This window comes from Sminthopsis crassicaudata, chromosome 4 (assembly GCF_048593235.1).
Source record: "Sminthopsis crassicaudata isolate SCR6 chromosome 4, ASM4859323v1, whole genome shotgun sequence".
NCBI lineage: Eukaryota > Metazoa > Chordata > Mammalia > Dasyuromorphia > Dasyuridae > Sminthopsis > Sminthopsis crassicaudata.
The window spans coordinates 327,264,941-327,286,495 of NC_133620.1; the positions used below are offsets into that span (position 1 = coordinate 327,264,941).

Consider the following 21,555-nt stretch of genomic DNA (forward strand, 5'->3'; position numbering starts at 1 on the left):
ATCTTTAGATGAAATAGTGGTTCACTGAAAGGTAAGATTGCTTGACTTTTAGCTACTTGAATTTACTTCTACTTTAGGAAGCTACTGTTCCACCCAGAGTAGTGTTATAAGACTAAAGCATGAAGAGGTACACAAGGACCACTTTTAGCAAACCCAAGTATCTGCATGAGAAAGGGAAAGGAGATCCAAAATAATTTTATTTTATGGGGTTTTGTTACAATTGTAAATATTATTACTGATATGATTAGAAGGAAAAAATAATATACAGATCAATAAAACAAACATTTTTCAAGTCATTAAATAAATTAAGTATTTTAAAAGGAGAAAGAAGTTTTGTTTTTTACTCTTTGCTGCTGCTGATGAATCTAGCCTCCTATTAATAAAGTTAGCCATACTTCATCTAAGAATGGCTGGTACTTTCTTTATAAATTCAACAAATACTTTGAAGATCATCTCTTAGCTTTACAGGTGTTACTCTCCAGGTTCTACCCCTTTTATTTTAAAGATGAGAAAACTGAAACCCAAAGAGACTAAATGATTTGTCTATAATAATGTAAGGACTAACATCAGAAACTAGATTTGATCTTAGAAGCTCTGATCCCAGAGTTGGAGCTTTTTCTACTGTAACACACTATACATACTCATATCTCTTTTTTACCTATATAGTACTAATTTTTGACAAAACAATTACTACATGCCAATTATTTGTGCATACAACCTACTGGTGATTTGTTTCATTGTTACTCTAGTCTTCAGAGAATATTAGGCATCTATTACTGGGCTGGAACTAGAAGCATGGCAGAATTGCAGAATCTCCCAGAATCTACCCTCAGTTGCCATGACCTTTGAAAAATCACATATCTCTATGTCAGGATGATGCAGTAGAGTAATATTTATTTTCATAACAATATGGGTAAATGGCTTAACTGTAATAAACAAAGACTTCACTATCTTCTTTTTTACCATTATACTTAAATTTTCATTAAACTATTAATATCAGAATCCTGAAGCTAGAAGGAAATTTTTAAATCCCTATCAAGTGCATTTCTACTTCTTAGGGCTACAACCAAACTCAGAGCACCATGTTTCCTTCAAATATTATTCTTATACTTTATAAACACTTCATTAAAGTCAGTAAGATTCACTGAGAAGACAGAAGAAGGGAAGGATACTATTTGGAAATGAAAGTAATATAAAATAATATTAAACAAACTTTTTTAAAAAATGAAACACTCAACTCTCCCCAATTTAGGTTAATAAGATTTCTTTCAATCCAGATAGAACATACTCACTCCCAGACAATCTTCTGTCACAGTATAAATTAGAAATTAGCATATCATTTTCATCAGCAAAACTCTTAGTCTCAGTGAGACAGATTCTCTACTCTGATCTTGTAATATCATACAATATTATATATATAATATATAACATGTACTGAATATTTTAATAATTATGAAAACAATGAATTCAGAAATCCTCTAAGTGAGGCCTAAAAAATTGTCAAGTTCAGAATATAGAATAAAAGAAGAAGAAATGCTAACAGAATTCTAGAATTTAGACTAGGAAGATAACTTAGAAAGTATGTTGCTACTTGTTTTTATCAAAAGTAAAATAGAAGAAAGCAATCTTTTCTTTAGTTAGAGAAAAATGAAAGAATTGTGGAATACTACCACAACTACTAAATAGCATAAGGAAAAGTAATCAGGGAGAAAACTTGTCTGTGTTAATCCTGAATTTCAACTCAATATCACAAATGAGGTTAGCCAGTCAAGAAATCATAAAAATAAGCCAATACCTGAAAATTTATCCATGTCTTTAAAAGGCAAGCTATAGACAAGTTGCTGGTCGTTCTGTTGTAATAAGTTAGCTCCAGGTATATGCTGCTTAACCAGTGATGAAAGAGATTCTGTGATGCAATGCTTGTCTATGTACATGCTAAAGAAAATCCAGAAATCATAATAATGTTTATTACATGATAAACGAGGAAAACAGTTAATTTTAAATAATGATTGCTTTGAATTCACACAAACAATTCAGCTGCATTAAGCTTCCATACAGAATGCAAATGTTTAAAATAATACCTTAATCGGTAGCCAATTCCCCATTTACTTTTGAGAAACAAAGAAGATCCAACACATTTCAGCATCCCTTGTGATATCACAGCTTTCCTATCTGTAAAGAAATTTACAATTTGCACTTAACAATTTAAGAAATCCCTCTTTTGTAACAGCTATATTTTTATATTTGTTATTTTGTTTTCATAATTACATATTTAAAGTATTAGACTTAAATAGAAAGAGCACTGATGAATAAGATTAGTGACTTCCCAGATATAAATTAATGGCAGACATTACAGAATTTTAATTTCCACCTCCATTAGTATTATTTATCTCTTTTATTTGTGCTACTTAATCTGTACTGCAGAAAAACTGCCTCTTTATGCAGAACAAAAGTTTTTATTTATTTATTTTTTTGTCACAGATCGCTTTGGCAGTCTGTTGAAGCTTATAGATCCCTTCATAGAATAATATTTTGTTGTCAATGAGAGATTAATATAAAATAAAGTTGTCATTTTTGCTATTCCTGGATCCCTTGAAATCTATCCACAGATCTCTAGATCCATATACATCAGATTACAAATTTTGGCCTAGAGTAAATGCCTTTAGGTAATACTTCTAAACTTTCAACTACCTTAGCTATTCCTCAAAATGAAATACTTAATGTATGTTTTCATAGCACCCATAATCTACAATCCCTTTTCTTCAAGACAACAATCTCACCAGCAAGAATGTCAGCTTCATCCATAAAATGAGTGCTAAGTACTATCACTCGATTGCTTTTTCTATATTTCAAGAGATTCCAAACAATATGACGTGAGCAAGGATCCATTCCAGCAGTTGGTTCATCTAGTAGCAATACCTCATCAAAAGAAAATATAAAAAAAATTCATAGGAAAACATATAAAAGGAGATCTGGAAATTTAGTGTCCAAAAATTCTAAATATATCCAAAGGCTTCCTTTTATAAAGTAAAATTTCAAATTATTACTTTTTCTACCTGTAATTTTTAATTGCTAAATATTTTACAGAAAATTGATTATATATGTCTCCAATTTAATTGGAGACCATCATTTTGGATATAAACATATTTTTAGTACTAAAATTTCTTAGAAACTAAATTCTGCATTCCTGGTTGGCAATAAAATATATAAAACAAGTGGAAATAAATAAATAAATAAGAGGGAAAGGAAAAAATCTCTGATCCTGTGAAAATTGATCAAACTGTTTTACTAGAGTACAACTCAAATCATGCCAAGACAATTATTTAGCGAACTTAACACAAAAATATCCAAAGGGTACCTATTCAAGTCTATTAATAATGCAATACATGTTTATTATGTCCTTATTACATGCAAGATCCTGTGCTAGGCAACAGAGAAAAAACAAAAACACATTCACGGAGCTTGCATTATGGTGATACTACATGCAAAAGGAGAAGTAAATTCACAATTACTTGAGGCATTTGGGCATGAACAATTAAGGGAATCAAGAAATCTGTCACCTAAATTGTGATTCTGAAGGATGCAAAGGATTCTAAAATGTAGAGTGAGAAGGAAATGTATCTTAGACACACAGAACAGTTTGCCCAAGAACAGGAGATGGGGCATCAAGTTTGTTAAAGATTAATGTTATGGGCCAGAATTTGAAACAAGGCGCTTGGAATTGAATCCAAGTCAATGGAATTGAGAAGACAATGGTTAAATCTAGTTTAGCATTGATTAAATCCTACAACAAATAATGGTTTCCTAGTGATATAATGATTGGTGAATACTCAGTGTGGAACATAAAAGGAGGAGCTCTCGGTGCCAGAAAGGATAAGTGCACTAGAAGCTCTCTGAGGCTGAGACAGATTCATTCCATCATCCACCTTTGTTGTAGCTAGAGGCTCAAGCACAAACCCTTGGGAGGCCAGGAGATTCAGAAGCCAGAGAAGGCATGCCTCTCAGAATCAAGGAAAGAGATAGGCCTCCAGAAAAACTAGCTGAGCCCCAAGTGAAGGAGACAAGACTTTAAAGGAGACAATAAAGGATTTGGGATGCCTGCCAGCATTTGGGATGATTACTTAAATTAAAACTAAGGCTGCTCCCAGAAGCCCCCCAAGAAACCTGCTCCCAAAGAAGATTAAATTTTAGAGAAGAATATTACAGATCAAGTTAAGTCTTGAGACAGAGAACACATCAAGTAAAATACTGTGAAGTAAATCTGTAAAGAGTGGTTTTGTCTGGTCTACAGCTATATGTGAGAGGAAAAGAAAAGGAAGAATGGGAGCCTATGACAAAAAGGAATTTCAAAGTTCTAATACAAAAATAACTACTAGGGTTCTCTTGAAATGTAGGATATCATTTCTGATAATATTTCTTGAGTACACCTTTATCCCTGGCATTTTGGATGAAGTTCTGCTCAAGGTATAGATTATAATTTCAATCCAGTAGCCAGGAAACAGTAAATTACTACTTTATCCTTCACTCTCCAGAGGCAACTCAGAATAAGAGATTCCTTCTCAATTTCCATTGATAGATAATCAAATTCTTTCCACACACTAAGTATTGGTGTAACCCTATTTCCTGGGCCTTTTAATTTTTTCTCAATACTATTTCTCTATTTAATCAGCTCTCATCTCCCATAGCTTTAATTGTCATCTTTATGCAAACAAATTCTGATTCTGTTGTGTCCTGCTTTCTAGAGCCCTAAAGTTGTTGTGACAAAACGTACCATGCTTTCTAGAGCCCCCATGCTGGGGTGATTAAAATATACCATCTTAATGGAGAAATGATGAGGCAGGACTCCTAAATATGGTGGGAAAATGGAGTCCATTTATTCCAAGGACTTTCCCCTTTTTATACCCTCATACCGTTATATAAAAAAACAACACTGGGCATGTACCAAGTATATACTGCGCATGTGGCACCACAAAAACAACTTGCTATTGCATTTAGTTTGCCACCTAGTATCACTCTTTGCTACCTGGTATCACTCTGCTTCAATCACAACACAGGTTGTCACAACCTTCTGACTTCTCAGGAAGTCTAAGAGCCCTTAGGGGAGATGGGGAGCCGAACTAGACATTGTTAGCAGGCTCCCTCTGGGCTGAAGGATCTTATACCTCATTCAGAGTTCCCCCACTGTCTGTGACCTTCTACATGATTCTATGTATCTAAACTCAATATATCCCAAAGTGAACACATTATCTTTTCCTTTCAATCTATATCCTTTCCCAAACTTCATTGTTCTGTGAAGGAAATACCATTCTTCCAGGTTCCTCATTTCTTAATCTCGTCATTAACCTTGGCTCAATTCTCCACCCCACATATCCAATTAGTGTTTAAATCTTGTCATATCTACCTCTACATCTCTCAAATCTAATTCCTTTCCATTCATATGGCTTAGTTCAGACCCTTATTACCTCTCACCTGACTAATTCTAGTCTCCTAATGAAGCTCCACATGTCAGATCTCTCATTATTTCATCTATCCTACATATTTGTTGCCAATATCATTTTCCTAAAGATAGATCTAATAAGTGTTTTCTCTACTTAATCTATGCCAAAAGTTTCCTATTGCTTCCATGATTAAATTTAAACTCTTATTTAGCATTTAAAGTCATTCAGAACCTAACCTCAATCCAGCTTCCTCTTCAATTATGTTCCTTCTGATACACTGCCATCTAGTCAAATGGCATTCTATTTCAAACTTAGGACACTCATCCCCAGTTTCCAAACCCTTCCATGGTCATACTAGGACATACTTCTTCCCCTCCTTTTTTTTCACACTTTCTTCCTTCCTTTAAGATGCAGTTCAAGCACCATCTTCTGTTCAACACTATTGCTGATTCCATCCTACTCTTAATGAAAGAATTATAGAATACTACACAACTACTAAATATCATAAGGACAAGTAATCAGGGAGAAAAATTGTCTGTGTTAGCCCTGAATTTCAACACAAATGAGGTTAACTAGTCAAGAAATCATAAAAATAAGTCAATACCTGAATATTTATCCATGTTTTTAAAAGGCAAGCTATAGACAAGTTGCTGGTCATTCTGTTGTAATAAGTTTCCTTTCCAAAGTATCTTACATTTAACTGGATATTATAACTTTATGTTATATATACTTTTATATATTTTTGTTTCTCCCATTCACATGTAAATTCCTTCTCTAGGAGTTCTTTACATTATTTCATCCTTTGTATTTATACCCTATGACTTAATATGTGGCACATGGTAAGGAAATGCTAAACTCTTATTGTTTATCTAATCTCATATATAAATGTTCCAAAATATCTCAAATACTAAACACATGTATAATAGAATGCATATTTCCATCAAAATTCATCCTACTTCTCCATTTCTCCATTTCCACTATCTCTCTATATTCACCTTGATTTGTTATGTTGCAGGCAACCTTGATTGTTCCTTCTCATCCTTCATCCCCTAATCTAATCATTTGTCACATCTTTTTTTTTTCTATCTCTACAATCTCTCTCACAGCTATGCCCCTTTTCTTTATTTACACAGCTTCCACTTTTAGTTCAGGCCTTAATTACCTTTAGCCTGCTCTGTAATAAAAGTCCTTTAGTTTCTGTCTCCAGTCTCTTCTTTTTCCAATGTATTCTCTGCATAGATTCCAAAATGACATTCCCAAGTTATGGTATATGAATGCAATGGATATCATTTTTCTATAAGAAATGATGAGCAGGCTGATTTCAGAAAAGCCTGGAAAGAGTTACATGAACTGATACTAAGTGAAATAAGCAGAACCAAGAGAACATTCTACAGGGCAACAAGATTATCTGATGGTCAATGGTGATGGACTTGGCCCTTGTCAACACTAGTGATTCAAGGCAATTCTAATAGACTTGGGATAGAAAAGGTCATCCACATCCAGAACTATGGAGACTGATTATGTATTGAAGCATAGAATTTTCACTTTTTGTTTGCTTATTTTTTTTCTTTCTCATGGTTTTTCCACATTTGGTCTGATTTTTCTTGCACAACATGACAAATATGGAAATATGATTTTAAAATTATACATATTTAACTTACATATTATTTGCTGTCTTGGGGAGGGGAGTGATAAGGAAGAGAGAAAAATTTGAAACACAAAAGTCTTATAAAAATGAATAGAATGGTGATATCTTTATATGTATTTGGAAAATAAAATACTATTGAATTTTTTGTAGTTTGTCTCTCTTTCCATGTCTCTACATATGTATATGTGTATTTCCTATGCAAAAATAAATCATTTGGTGCCTAAAGATAGATCTGCAAAGAGTACTACAGATGGATGCTACAGAAGGAAGCAACAAGTACAGAATGCCATTGAGGGAGATGAAAGAAAGTGTACCCAAACCTGAAGAAGATGCCCTAAGATCAGCATCTTCTGAGGGAGGAGTTATTTCCACAGGTGCAGGAAGGATAGAAGAAGTATTTGAGGGAAATGAATGAGATCAATGGAAGTATGTTTTAACATAAGTTGGAGCTCTGGGAAGTAGGATAGAAGAGAAGCTGCACCAGAGGACAATATATTCTACAAGAAGTAAGGCTAAGGGAACATAGAAGGAAAGTAGAGTAGGGCAAAAGAATTGTATATTTGGAATCATAAAATGTAGGAGTGGGAAAATAGGGTAAACACTTATGGATTATCTTCTAGACAGTATATAATTAGAACAATCCTGCATGTGAAATATAATTGGCTCTTATCTAGCCTTATATATTAAATATTATATTAATTATTACTAATAATTAAATAATAAATTAATATATTAACAATATATTAATTTATTATTTAATTAATAATAATAAATTTGTAATAATTAAATTAATAAATAATAAAATAAGTAAAAGGCCTAGTGTCTGAATGTTCTGCTCAGTAGAGTCTAAGAAATAAGTCTGGTGGTCTGGGTATTCATTCGTCATGAATGGCTAAGGGGCTATTTTTCTCATTTGTTTTGACAAAGCTAGGCAAAATAGTTAACTCCACAGATGGTAATAGGTTCATTTTGAAATCCATGCCATTCGGTGCTATGAAAGAACTGAACAATGTTTCAAGGCAGAGCAGCTGTATACTCTCAGGCAATGGATCTCAATATTAGGGAGCAGTAACCAAACTTATTCCCTAACTAAGCTAAGAGCTAAGATATTCACCCTCATCAATCAAGAAAAGATAGTTTTACCTCAAGTGCCAGTCTCCACCCTGCAATGACTAAGAGCAAAACACAAAGACTCTAGAGCAAAATATTTCAATAAGACAATGAGCCTCTAAACTTAGGCAAAGAACTTCTATAACAATTAAAACAGCATGACTCCCAATAGAAATGATGACACCCAAAGGTTCCTATGTTCTCTTCTTATTGTCATATACTCCAAGAAAGAAAAAGAGAAAACCTCAACAATTATTTTATGATTCATATATTGCTTCAAAACTTTCTACAAGAAGGCTTCCCTAATCCGTTATTCAAGTGCTTTCCCATTTTAAATTATTCCTTATCATCCCCCTTATCATCCTCAAGAGATTATTGGCACAGTGTTTGGTACATAGCAGGCACTTTATAAATGTTCCTTTATTGACTAATACAAAACTTTTCAAAATGTGGTCAATATAAGGAAGTTTACTTGTAGTTCAAGATCAATAGAATAAAATGTTTTCTTTCTATTAATATGAAATAGCAGTCAGCCAATAAATAAAGTATGTGCCTTCCATGTGCCAGGCAGTGTGCCAAAAATGCTAGGGATACAAAGAGAAGTAAAAGATGATCCCCTCTCTCAAGGAGCTCACAGTCCAATGAAAAGCAAATGCAATGGTACCTCAGTAATCATTATTAATTGGTTCCAGAAGGGACAATGAGTGCTGAAAATTACAAGTACCAAACAAATTTTGGCATATGCTTGCATACTCCAACTATTCCTCCCCACCTAATTCCCCAAAGGGGCAAGTGAGGCTTCCACCTCTGGATAAACAAGCCAGCCTAGCCTTGCCAAGGACTTTTTGACATAACTCTAAGAAGAACCCCCACCATTCAAGCTTCCTGGGTAGAGGGGGGATGGATGTGAAGACCCACCCCCTCTGCTGCCCAGGAGTCCTGACCCTCACCACTGCTGCCACTGCCACTGCTCTTACTCCTTCTGCTTCTCCCCTGCCAAGCACCACAGTCACTCTACGCCCCATCTGGTACTACTATTTTGAGAGGCAGGAGACTATATGTTGCACCCACATCATCCGACAGGAAATACAATACCTGACCTTCAACACACACAATCTCAGCATTGTGGGCTCTAAAATACTAGTTCTGTTCACTACCACCTTCATTGGGGAAGAGGTGCCCACAGCCAAGAGGCAATAGCAGTAGCAGCAGGGGCTGGGCAGTATGCCTAGCCAACCTCACATCCCTCCTGCTCACCCACAACAACAACTTAAGTTCAACAAGGGACAAGCTAGAGTTGAGTACTGGAGCATTTTTTTTTCTCCCTGAATTTGATCAGTTTCAAAGTAGAAGTTGCAAAGTATCACTGTAACTTGGTACAAACAAACTATATCTATGACAGATTGAAAATAATCAACAAAAGGAAAGGCACTAGACTCAAGAAGAATCAAGAAATGTTTCCTATAGAATATGAGATTTTAACTGGAACTTGAAGAAAATCAGCAAGTAGAGATGAGGAGGGAGAAAATTTTAGACATGGGAGAGACCCAGTGAAAATGCCCAATTGAAAAATGGAATGTCTTGTTTAAGAAACAACAAAGAACACCACACTAGAAGAACATGGAGGAAGAAGGTGATACAAGCTATAAGAAGATAAGAAAGATGCTTCAATACTTTCAGTATGACCTCATTATTATGGCCACTGCCTCAATGATAAAGTAGAGGAAATGCATAAATAATAATTTCTAAGAAATCAATGTGAAAATTTACCATTAGCCCAATATAAAATAAGCCTCATGATAGCATTTCAGTTGCATTTATTCAAAATTACTGATTAGTGAATACTGATTAATTTTAGCTTAAAAGGACAAATAAGACAACAAAAAATTATAGTAAAATGAGAGAAAAATTATTCTAATTGTATACAGCTAAGAAGTGGAGACACCATAGTGAATAATCAAATCCCTTTTTGCTTTGTGTAAATTATAAAGCACAGGACTAATGTGAACTGCCTAATGCTGATGGTTTTCTACTTAAGATTCATTTTGGTTATATACTATAAATGTCTTGACAAGTCATTTCTCAGGGAGTTACTGGTAATCAAATATCAAGTATAAGTTAAGTAACTTGGTACAACTGATTTGGCTTTTTCAACAGGCTGAGTATTGTTCAATAGAAACACTTAGTATCTCAAGTGCCTCTATATGACTTTTCTATTTTCCAATTGTAGAATATGTTGTAGTTGTCCTATGAATACAGTTAAAATACCTTAACAGTTTACAATAATTACCTTGGGATCTCCAAGAACAGCAATACCCAGTGATAGTTTTCGCTTCTGACCTCCACTTAATTTTTTTGCTTGGTTATCTTTGATGGCTTGCATATCCAAATCTAGTAAAACTTTCTGTACCTTCATAAGAAACAGGAAGAGATTATCAAAAATATGTTATTTTTCCATAAGAAAATTATGAAATGGACAGTTTCAAAGGAAATGGGAAAGACCACTATGAACTTATACAAAACAAAGAAGATAGAACTGTGAGAACAATTTATACAATGATAATAAACATTATAGAAAAAAAAAACAACAATACTCTGATCAATTAAATGATAAACCACTTGTGTCCAGAAATCTAAAGATGAAATATGCCCTCTTCAAAACAGTGAATTTAAGATGAAAAAGGACACATACATTTTGGGGCAAGATCAATATCAAAATTGGACTATGCTGGACTATGTTTGTTTACGTCATTATTCAGTGGAGACAAAAAATGGCCAATAAAAAAAGAAAGATTGTTAATGATAAAATAAGTTATTTTTCTCAACTATGCATATAATTTGTATGTGTGTATGTATACATATATATTATGTGTATACACAGAGTGAAAACAATTTGCTTAATTATAAAGATTGCTTTGAAGGTAGGATTATTTTTGACATATATTTACCAAAAAAAAAAAAAAACAGGTTAATTACGCTCAGCACTGTGCTAGAATAATCTTACACATTATGAGTAGCAGTTTTTAAATGTGGTATAAACAAAAATTTGCCAAAGTTTACCCTAATATTCTATATTATCTATTTAATTTTTTTTTTAAGCTAACATAAGCTTCTTAATTGGCATGAGGAACTTTGCCTTCAGGGGTACAGGCTTGTTATCATTATTTAATAATATGTGCAAAATAAAGGTATGATTTTCTATTTGAGTAACATACCTCTTGTATTACGCTGTTGGCTGGAATCCCTTTGATAGAAGCCAAAATTGACAAATTCTCTTCCACTGTCAGTACATCAAAATTTATATCTAACTGTGGGCAAATTCCAATCATTTTTCTTGCCTCAAACATTTCATCAATTTCTGAGACTCTATGTCCATAAATAGATGCAAGCCCTAAAGGCATAAGAATAAAAATTTTAAACCTAAAACCTTTACTCTTAATAAGATAAACTATATTCCTGTTAAAGCTATTAAGTGATTAATGATACAAATCTATTTTTAAATGGTACTCATCAGTTTCAATTTCTATCAAAAATATTAGTGCATATCTTTTCATTTGTACTTTGAATTCTTTAATTATTCTAAATTAAAGGGTAAGAATAAAATAAAACAACTGAAAATTGAAGCAACTTTTTATAACTAAAAATATCAGACAATAAAATATGAAGGCTTCACTTTTCAAAGTAAACTATTATATTGTTTTATATAACTGACATTTATAAAGCACTTGAAGATTTACAAAGCACTTTTGTGTAAATTATCTAATTTGAGCCTTGAAACAAAGACTGCTGGCATCATTATTTCCATTTTACAGACTAAGGCTCAGAGAAGTTAAAGGACATGGGTTACAAAGGTAGTAAGGGTCAGAGTTAGGTTTGGACCTAAGCCCTCCTGACTCTGAGTCCAACATCCTACCTACCAGACCACATTATCTTGCAGTAATTCCTTTACCAGAAAAATTTAGAATTACCATTTTACAGGCTAATAGGCCCAAAGAACATTCTTCAAATGTGAAATCTTAGGTATTTAGGCCTATCCTCTCTACTTGTGCCATATACCGTGGAAGTTTAGAAATATTTCCTTAGGTATAAAATTTTATGTGCATTTCATTTAATCTTGATCTAACATTCAATGCTCGTGGATAGGCCGAGCGAATATAATAAAGATGAGAATACTCCCCAAACTAATCTATTTATTTAGTGCTATACCAATAAGACTCCCAAGAAACTATTTTAATGACCTAGAAAAAATAACAACAAAATTCATATGGAAGAATAAAAGATCGAAAATTTCAAGGGAATTAATGAAAAAAAAGTCAGATGAAGGTGGTCTAGGTATACCTGATCTAAAGCTATATTATATAGCAGCAGTCACCAAAACCATTTGGTATTGGCTAAGAAATAGACCAGTCAATCAGTGGAACAGATTAGGTATAAAGGACAAAAAAGGGTACAACTATAGCAATCTAGTGTTTGACAAATCCAAAGATACCAACATTTGGGATAAAAATTCATTATTTGAAAAAAACTGTTGGGAAAACTAGAAATTATTAGTATGCCAGAAATTAGATATGGATCCACACTTAACACCATATACCAAGAGAAGATCAAAATGGATCCATGATTTAGGCATAAAGAATGAGACCATAAATAGATTAGAGGAACAGAGGATAGTCTACCTCTCAGACCTATGGAGGAGGAAGGAATTTATGACCAGAGGTGAACTAGAGATCATTATTGATCACAAAATAGAAGATGTTGATTACATCAAACTAAAAAGTTTCTGTACAAACAATACTAATGTAAACAAGATTAGAAGGGAAGTAACAAATTGGGAAAATATTTTTACAGTTAAAGGTTCTGATAAAGGCCTCATTTCCAAAATATATAGAGAACTGACCCTAATTTATAAGAAATCAAACCATTCTCCAATTGATAAATGGTCAAAGAATATGAACAGACAATTCTCAGATGATGAAATTGAAACTATATCCACTCATATCAAAGAGTGTTCCAAATCACTACTGATCAGAGAAATGCAAATTAAGACAACTCTGAGATACCACTACACACCTGTCAGATTGGCTAAGATGACAGGAAGAAAAAATGATGAATGTTGGAGGGCATGTGGGAAAACTGGGACACTAATACATTGTTGGTGGAGTTGTGAAAGAATCCAACCATTCTGGAGAGCAATCTGGAACTATGCCCAAAAAGTTATCAAACTGTGCATACCCTTGGATCCAGCAGTGCTACTATTGGGCTTATATCCCAAAGAAATACTAAATAGGGGAAAGGGACCTGTATGTGCCAAAATGTTTGTGGCAGCCCTTTTCGTAGTGGCTAGAAACTGGAAAATGAATGGATGTCCATCAATTGGAGAATGGTTGGGTAAATTATGGTATATGAAGGTTATGGAATATTATTGTTCTGTAAGAAATGACCAGCAGGAGGAATACAGAGAGGCTTGGAGAGACTTGCATGAACTGATGCTGAGTGAAATGAGCAAAACCAGAAGATCACTATACACTTCAAAAACAATATTGTATGAAGATGTATTCTGATGGAAGTGGATATCTTCAACATAAAGAAGATCCAACTCACTTCCAGTTTATCAGTGATGGACAGAAACAACTACACCCAGAGAAGGAACACTGGGAATTGAATGTAAATGGTTAGCACTACTGTCTATCTACCCAGGTTACTCATCCCTTAGGAATCCAATACTTAATGTGCAACAAGAAAATTGCATTTACACACATATATTGTATCTAGATTATACTGTAGCACATATAAAATGTATGGGATTGCATGTCATCTAGGGGAGGGAGTAGAGGGAGGGAGGGGAAAATTTGGAAAAATGAATACAAGGGATAATGTTATAAAAAATTTACTCGTGCATATATACTGTCAAAAAATTTTATAATTATAAAATTGATAAAAAAAATCTTGATCTAAAACTGATGAAAATACTGACTTAAAAATGTCACATATAATGACTGATAATATCTAATAGAATGTGAGAATTATTCAGTTAGAATTTCAAGTACTACTGACCATCAGCTTTCAGAAGAAAGAACTAGCCCTAACCATAAAGTTTTAAAGGGAGATAGACTAGAAAGTGGCTTAAACCCACTAGGATCAATGATGGGGAAAATGTTTTTGTACCTGCTTAGTAGGCTTATTGCATACTTCAAAGGCAGAGATAATGGCTATTTTTGATATATGACCAGGAAAGGGAAACATATCTAGGAACAACATATATGGGTTGGATGAGGAAGACTGTAAACTAGAACTCTGAAGGGAGAAGTAGGACTATCTTTAGAGTATAGAATTACTTTCTTTTCTGTATCAGAATGTAGAACACATAGGAGTTTTTACACTCACTTCTGCAGGAGTTTATTAAAAGTTTAAAATGCTTCAACTTATCCTGAGGTTGTTCATTTACTACATCTTTTTTGAAATTCAGAATTTTATTTATAACAAAATACAAATTTTAATCTGAATCATGTTGACATTTCATAAGATTTAAGGAGTATTTTATTTTAGTTTTCACTTTTAGTGTTCTGATAAGCATTATCTAAACTACTTTGAATTGATATTTAATTTATAAAATTATTAAATGGGACAGGAATGCCTTATTAAATGGGACAGGAATGCCCAGTTCTTTGGGTATCCATCAAGAAAGGCCACAATAGCAGTGGGAAATGAGGCTACACTTTGATGAGGCACTGAGAATTTCAGGGCAAATGGCACAGAAAGTACAGAGACAAGCAGCAAAAAATAGGAATGTAGGAATGGGGGGTAGGGTGGTAAAGGAAGGCTGGAAGTGTGGGGAGCAGGAAAGGCACAGATGATCACTTACATAACCATGAATTAAGAGTTAGGAGTACTCAGCAGTACTCAGCAGCCTGGATCGAGATGAAGATGTAAGAGTGCTTGAAAGTGGAATGGGGAGGGGGGAAAGGAATTTTTGTTGGAACAGATTCTTTATTTGTGCTACCTTGAGGTTAATTCATTAACATATTCAAATTATCTCAAAGTTTTTGGCAAAGCTTAACACATTCACATCAACTAAAAAATATCAGCACTATTTGGTATTTTTGCAGGTTTTCTAGAATATATGTGAGATTTACATATAATAGGACCAAAATTCCCTGACAGCAGAGCTTATTTGCTAATTCAGCACATGTTACCCAACGTGTGATAGAATTTAGAAATTATGCTCCTCTGATATTCAGGACAGTTTGCATATGATTTCTAGGTTCCCCTTTGAAATAGTCCTACTATTGCTACTTCATACTAGCTGAGAGGGATAAGATGGAGAGGAGTTTGGAGAGACCAAAACAAAATCAATATTAAAAACATCTGATGTACTTAAAAGAGGAAAATGTCACATAAAATCAACAACATGTATGGTTTTTTTTTAATCCAAATCAAATAAGACTAGAGCCTACCAATGTTCTTCCAAGCTGGGGCTTATTTTCCTGGGGATGCTCTCAAAGAGGACTCACAGAATGTTCATTATTATTAAGAACTTGAGATAAACCAAGGAAAGGCTAGAAAGTTAATTAACATTATATTCTAGCAAGTGTCAATCACGGGGCTTGTCTCAAACACCACAGTATCTACCCTTCATCAACTGCAGCTCATATCACCCATTCTCCCTCCTCCTGCTACTGTGTCACATTCTAACTTTCCCCCTTCAGAGAGGTAATGATATGATTCCAACAGGACAGTCTTAGCAGCACATATATACATGTGTCACTGAAAAAAAAAAAAAAACAAAAACAAAAACAAAAAAAAAACCTGTGTCTCTTTCCTCATCTCTAATATTATTCCAATAGGAAAAGAAAAATTAATGCTAACAGTGGACTATAAAAACTCTGAAGACTGCTAGTATAAAACCATTCTACTTTTACAGAAAAACAAAACATCAATGTGAAAGAATCCTTTAAAATACTTAAAGACAGAACTTATAAACTCTTACCATCTGAAGGTGGGCAGAGTCCACAAAGAATGTTCATTAATGTGCTTTTTCCTGTTCCACTATGGCCAAGTAATGCTGTAATTTGACCCTCATATATGTCAAATGATAAATCTAAGTAAAGAAGGAGAAAACTATGAACACAGAAGTAGCATAAATGAAAAAAATTAATAGTGATTAAAAGGTTTACAACAATGGAGCATCATTTAATTACTATGACAAAGAAAAAAATTTAAAATCTGTCACCCTATTTTGAAGCAAAATAAATACTATTCTAAATGAGTGAGAACTACAATGAAAACTAAAGAGTAATAGAAACCTAAGCTTTATTTGTTATATATCAATATATATTACAATGGTATGAAAACTACTCGGGAGATAGCATTTCTTCTGGATATGAGTTGGTAATGTCAAACTACTTAAGCATATTGTACCGCAGAAGAAGGGGTAGAGGGAATTAAGAGAAAGGAGTCAGGAGAATCCGAACTTCATTTAACCTTAAAATTAAATCCAGAAAAGTAGCACAATATTTATTTTATAGAAATTTTCTGTATGCAGAGGCCCAAAGAGTATCTGGGAGAGAAGGTCCAAAACCTAAAAGCATTTACTCCAGTTCAAAAACAGAAAATTAATGTTGAGATTATTAAAACCACATGATTTGACACAATAACCAATGGAACTGTGAATCAGTCTAACATATTAATTTGGAATGATAAAAGGAAAAAAACTAAGCTGTTCACTCCTTTCAATCCATTGATCCTACTACTGGACACATACTCTAAAGAGGTTAAAAAAGTAAATAAAGAAATATCCAATAAAAACTTACAAATTATTTTATCTAGGATATACTGTAACACATTTAACATGTATGGGATTGCCTATCATCTAGGGGAGGGGAAAATTCAGAAAAGAAGTGAGTAGAAGGGATAATGCTGTAAAAAAAATTACCCATGCATATGTACTGTCAAAAAATTATTATAATTATAAAATTAAAAAAAAACTTACATATTTATTATCCAATATATTTAGAGGAGTACTTTTACATGACAACAAGAAACTTAAAACAAAATGAGTGCCTACTGATTAGTGGGTGGCTAATCTGTGGTATATGAGTATAACCATATTATTATGCAATAAGTAATCACAATTAAGGGGAATTCAAAGAAACATGGGGGCAAGTGGAAGAGGAGATAGAGCCCTGGAACTTCAGTTAGACCTAAATTGAAATCCAGTTTGTAACTTATTAGATATAAATCACTAAGCAAACTACTTACCTGCTATCTGCTTCAGTTTCCTCAACTGTAAAATGGGGATAGTGCTTATATAACAGAGTTGTTGTAAGAATAAAATCAAATAATATTTGGAAAGCTCTTTGCAAACATTATAGCATTATAAAAGGGCTATCATAATAATAATAATGATCTGATGTAGAAAGTAATAAGGCAAAACCAGAAAAACAATATGCACAATGACTATAACACCATCAGTTAAAAGATGACTAAAGAAAAGCCAGTCTCTGAGCAATATAAAAACCAATAATGGTTTTAGCAATCAGATAATGAAACATATCTTACTCCCCTCAGAAGAGGCAAGAGACTAAAAGACAGAATGTGATAGATAACATCTGACAGTCATGGGGCATTGTTACAAAGGAAGATTTAATACTTTCAGAAATTATCATGATATAAAAACTAAAGGCATCATTAACATTTTATTTTAAAAATATTCATAATATTTTAAAACAATCTCTTCTTAAATTCAATGTAAATTAAATGAGAAAATCACATACTTCTTAGTGCCTCCACAGTTTCACTTTTCTTTCTGAATGTTTTTTGAATGCCACTGATTCTGGAAAACATTTTAGTGAAAAGAGAACAGAAATTGAGAAAACACAATAACATACAATAATATGCTAATTTAATAAATGATCAAAAGTTAAATTTTTTTAAAAATTGCAAAGGAAAACATCCCTTTCCATTCTCAAAATCTGAAGATGTTCTCTGAAACTCTAAAAACAGCATACGTCTTAATAGTATATCATTATTTTAGTGTATGTATGTATGTGTGTATATATATATATATATATATATATATATATATAATATATATATATATATATATATATATATATATATATATATATATATACACACACACACAGACACACATATATAAAATCATTTTGGCTCGTTTCAGCCTTCTTAAAAAAATTCAGTGACTTAATATTCAATTCAAACTGCTAGTAAGAAAGTCAGACAATATTAAACATATTTTCTTCCTCATAAATTTTTTTTCCATCAAGAATATCTCCATGTTTGATTGTAAAAATTATGCATCAGTGACCAGAAAACAAGCTATGTAGTTCAAAACCCTGCACTACTGTATGTTCAGTTGTATGAGAGGGATTTAGTTTATTATGTTTAATTTTAGTAACCTAAGGCTCAGAGAAGGTCAATATCAGACCCACAGGCATTACTGAAAGAACTGAGATGCCATTACTTAAAGAACTGTTAATGGCCTTTTTAAAAAATCATTATAAATTGAATGTGGAATAGCTAAGTAAATTGTATTACATGAATATAATAGACTCTAACAATACCATAGGAAATCATGACTGAACAGTTTAGGAGAATGGGAAGACTTAGTAAAATGAAGCAGAGAACCATGAAGTATGACTAATAAAACAATATACATTCTGACTATAACAATAACAATTGAAAAAAATTTAAAAATCAATAATGCATAATTATGACCAAGCTTGGTTCTAGAAATTAGTTGAGAAAATACAACTTCAACCCCCTTCTTTGCAGGAGATGGAGCATATGGAATGTTGTTTATACTAAAACTTAAGTTTACCTGAACTTTTTTCCTTTTTTTATTATTTATAACCATAGATGGTTTGCTAGGTAATGGAAGGAAGGGGAATCTTATTTGGAAATGAGGCTTATTTTAAAACATAGTATAGCAGTAACATTTTAAAAGTAAAAATCATATAGAATCAAAGGTTCCATATAACTGCAGATGGGAAAATGTGGTACAATTTTGAAATGAGGGAAGAAAATAAATTACTGATTAGTAAATCTCTCATTTTATTCCTGGAAAAATTCTAAAATACATTACACAAGGCATGGTATGGGGCATTCTTAAAATGGAAACAATGATAATTAACAGTATTGAAAAGTCAATTCGAATTCCCAGGAACTGTCTGCTGAGATGTTTCACAAATTCAAAGCACTGCAATATATGAAGTACTAAACATGAAAGTAATGAGTGAATGTTAATCTTTAATTATACCTAAAATATGCTTAGAGACACTGGTTTAGGAGAGCTACAACAGAGTAAGGTAGATTTCACTAGCTAAATAGAGAGCCTATCTAGTTCAGGCAAGGGACAAATTCTAAAGGGCTGAGTCATTCAGAAAAGATGGAAAAATTAAAAGTTAAGTCTAGTTCCCTGTAAGTATGTGTAGAAGAGAACTTTTAAAAATTCAAGTTGTCTAATTTCTCTTTTGATTGCTATTTTAAGCCTCCTTTTATTTCTAAGGAACTGGAGTCAAGAACAAAGTATACATGCCTTCTTCCACAGTCCAAACAGCATGAGAGAGAAACCAGTTAAAAAGCAATGGTATTAGAGGTAGACAGGACAGACAATAAAAGACTCGTGGTATTACAGAGACATCCTTTTACAATAAAATTGTATTTTGAGACTTTGAATTTTCTAGGGTCCTTAAAATTACAAAGCTCACTTAATTTCAGATATGGAATAACACCTTCTCTTCAGTCCTTCCTCCCATGACTTCTTTTTGGCTGATAAGTCAAAAGCAAGTAAAATTTTAAAGTTCAATTAATTTGGTTTTTAAAATATGTTCACTAAGATGTCAGTTATATTATATGTTCACAAGTACCCTACCCGATAAAATGCAGGGCTTTTAGATACTAAGCAGAGAAAAAGAAGAATGAATGAAATCATAAAAAGTAATATTTATTCTACTAGTTCTTTTCAGTTCTGCAAAATGAAGGAAGCTTTAGTCTGTTTATCTACACAGCTTCAAAGTTTTTAGTGAGTGAACCTGCAAAACATCTCTTTCTCTAAATTATTTGATTAATTTTCTATGATGTAAACCAAAGAAAAATGATTCCCTAAAGAAAACTAATGAGCAAAAATATTTTTGTTTAAAATGAATAGGCCAAATTTTAAATAATAATGATAATAATAATAATGATAAGCTATCATCTAACTCAGGTGATTCTATTTTGTGTCACAGAATTCAAGATTGTTAAATGGAATGCTAAAATTTAGAAAAATTATATCTATGGCATTTCATTGATATTACCTTGGCGGGGAAGGAAATAAGCTTAGTTTGGCATAACTTATCACTGACAAAGTCATAAATGATCACTTGCTTTTTCTAGATGTTCATTACAATCTCATTATTACAATATCCTAGAATTTTGCCAAGAATTCAAGATAAATCCACTAGTTTTTATTTCTAAGACTATTCTTTTTGTGGAAAATGAAGTTTTTAGTTCTCTAAGCATTTTAGTATCTCTTCCATTTTTCAAAAATGTTTCAGTGATAACTGACAATGGCCCAACAGTCACAACTTCAATCAATTCAATAAGCACTTGTCAAGTACCTATTATGTGCTCATCACTGGGTTTACAAAAATAAGGAAAAAGAGATTACATTCTAATATATACATATAAGTATATGCTGAATAAATATAAAAGAAATTCAAGATAGAAAAGGAGGTACTTGTGAAGTGGTAAAGCACCCTAGATGGAACCATGAGAAACATAATCTTGAATCTTTGTAGTTAGAAGTTTATTACTAGTTTTTCATGCCCTAATACAAATGGCATTTTTATACCCCCAGAGGTGCTGTCCTATAAACCAAAGACCTTGACAACTTGATAAACATAATGAAATACTGTCTTATTGCCATCTGGGAATGGCACCCAAAGAGTGATAATCTTTGCCTCCTGTCTAGGAGGCCTTTTATTGTCTGCCTTTTATTATGACAAATGTATGAAGAAACATTTTGATGTCTCTCTCTTCTTTCTATAAATTTGTGGCCCTGAGACCACTCATTATTGACCCCTCCTGTCCTGGTGCCGGAAGATTAGTCCTGGCCAGTAATAAATGCTCTTAAAAACTTTCATTATTTTGGCTGTCCTGTATTTTCTCTTGTGTGGGCACTTCACTAGCAGTTAGGAAGATTATATAATAAAAAGCAAGATTTAAAGTGCATCTTCAAGAAAGAGAGGGATTCTGTGACAGAGAGGTTAGGATGGCACTTTATTCAGGCATATGAGATGGGCAATATAAAGACAGAAGATAGCATATGGAATATCATGTGAGAGAAACAGAAAGATG

The 21,555-nt window shown here is 33.0% G+C and overlaps 1 protein-coding gene across 4 annotated transcripts in view; it reads right to left on the reverse strand.

Annotated features, from left to right (window-relative positions):
- The window catches only part of ABCA5 (ATP binding cassette subfamily A member 5), a 116,191-nt gene that overhangs the window by 53,021 nt on the left and 41,615 nt on the right, over positions 1 to 21,555 (reverse strand). For all 4 annotated transcript variants that reach the window (XM_074260624.1, XM_074260623.1, XM_074260621.1 and 1 more), the window contains exons 11-17: positions 17,970 to 18,028; positions 16,184 to 16,294; positions 11,412 to 11,587; positions 10,487 to 10,606; positions 2,781 to 2,919; positions 2,082 to 2,172; positions 1,796 to 1,935 (exon numbers count right to left, since the gene is read on the reverse strand). In XM_074260624.1, the coding sequence (XP_074116725.1) occupies positions 1,796 to 1,935; positions 2,082 to 2,172; positions 2,781 to 2,919; positions 10,487 to 10,606; positions 11,412 to 11,587; positions 16,184 to 16,294; positions 17,970 to 18,028 (836 nt within the window). The remainder of the gene's footprint in view (positions 1 to 1,795; positions 1,936 to 2,081; positions 2,173 to 2,780; positions 2,920 to 10,486; positions 10,607 to 11,411; positions 11,588 to 16,183; positions 16,295 to 17,969; positions 18,029 to 21,555) is intronic.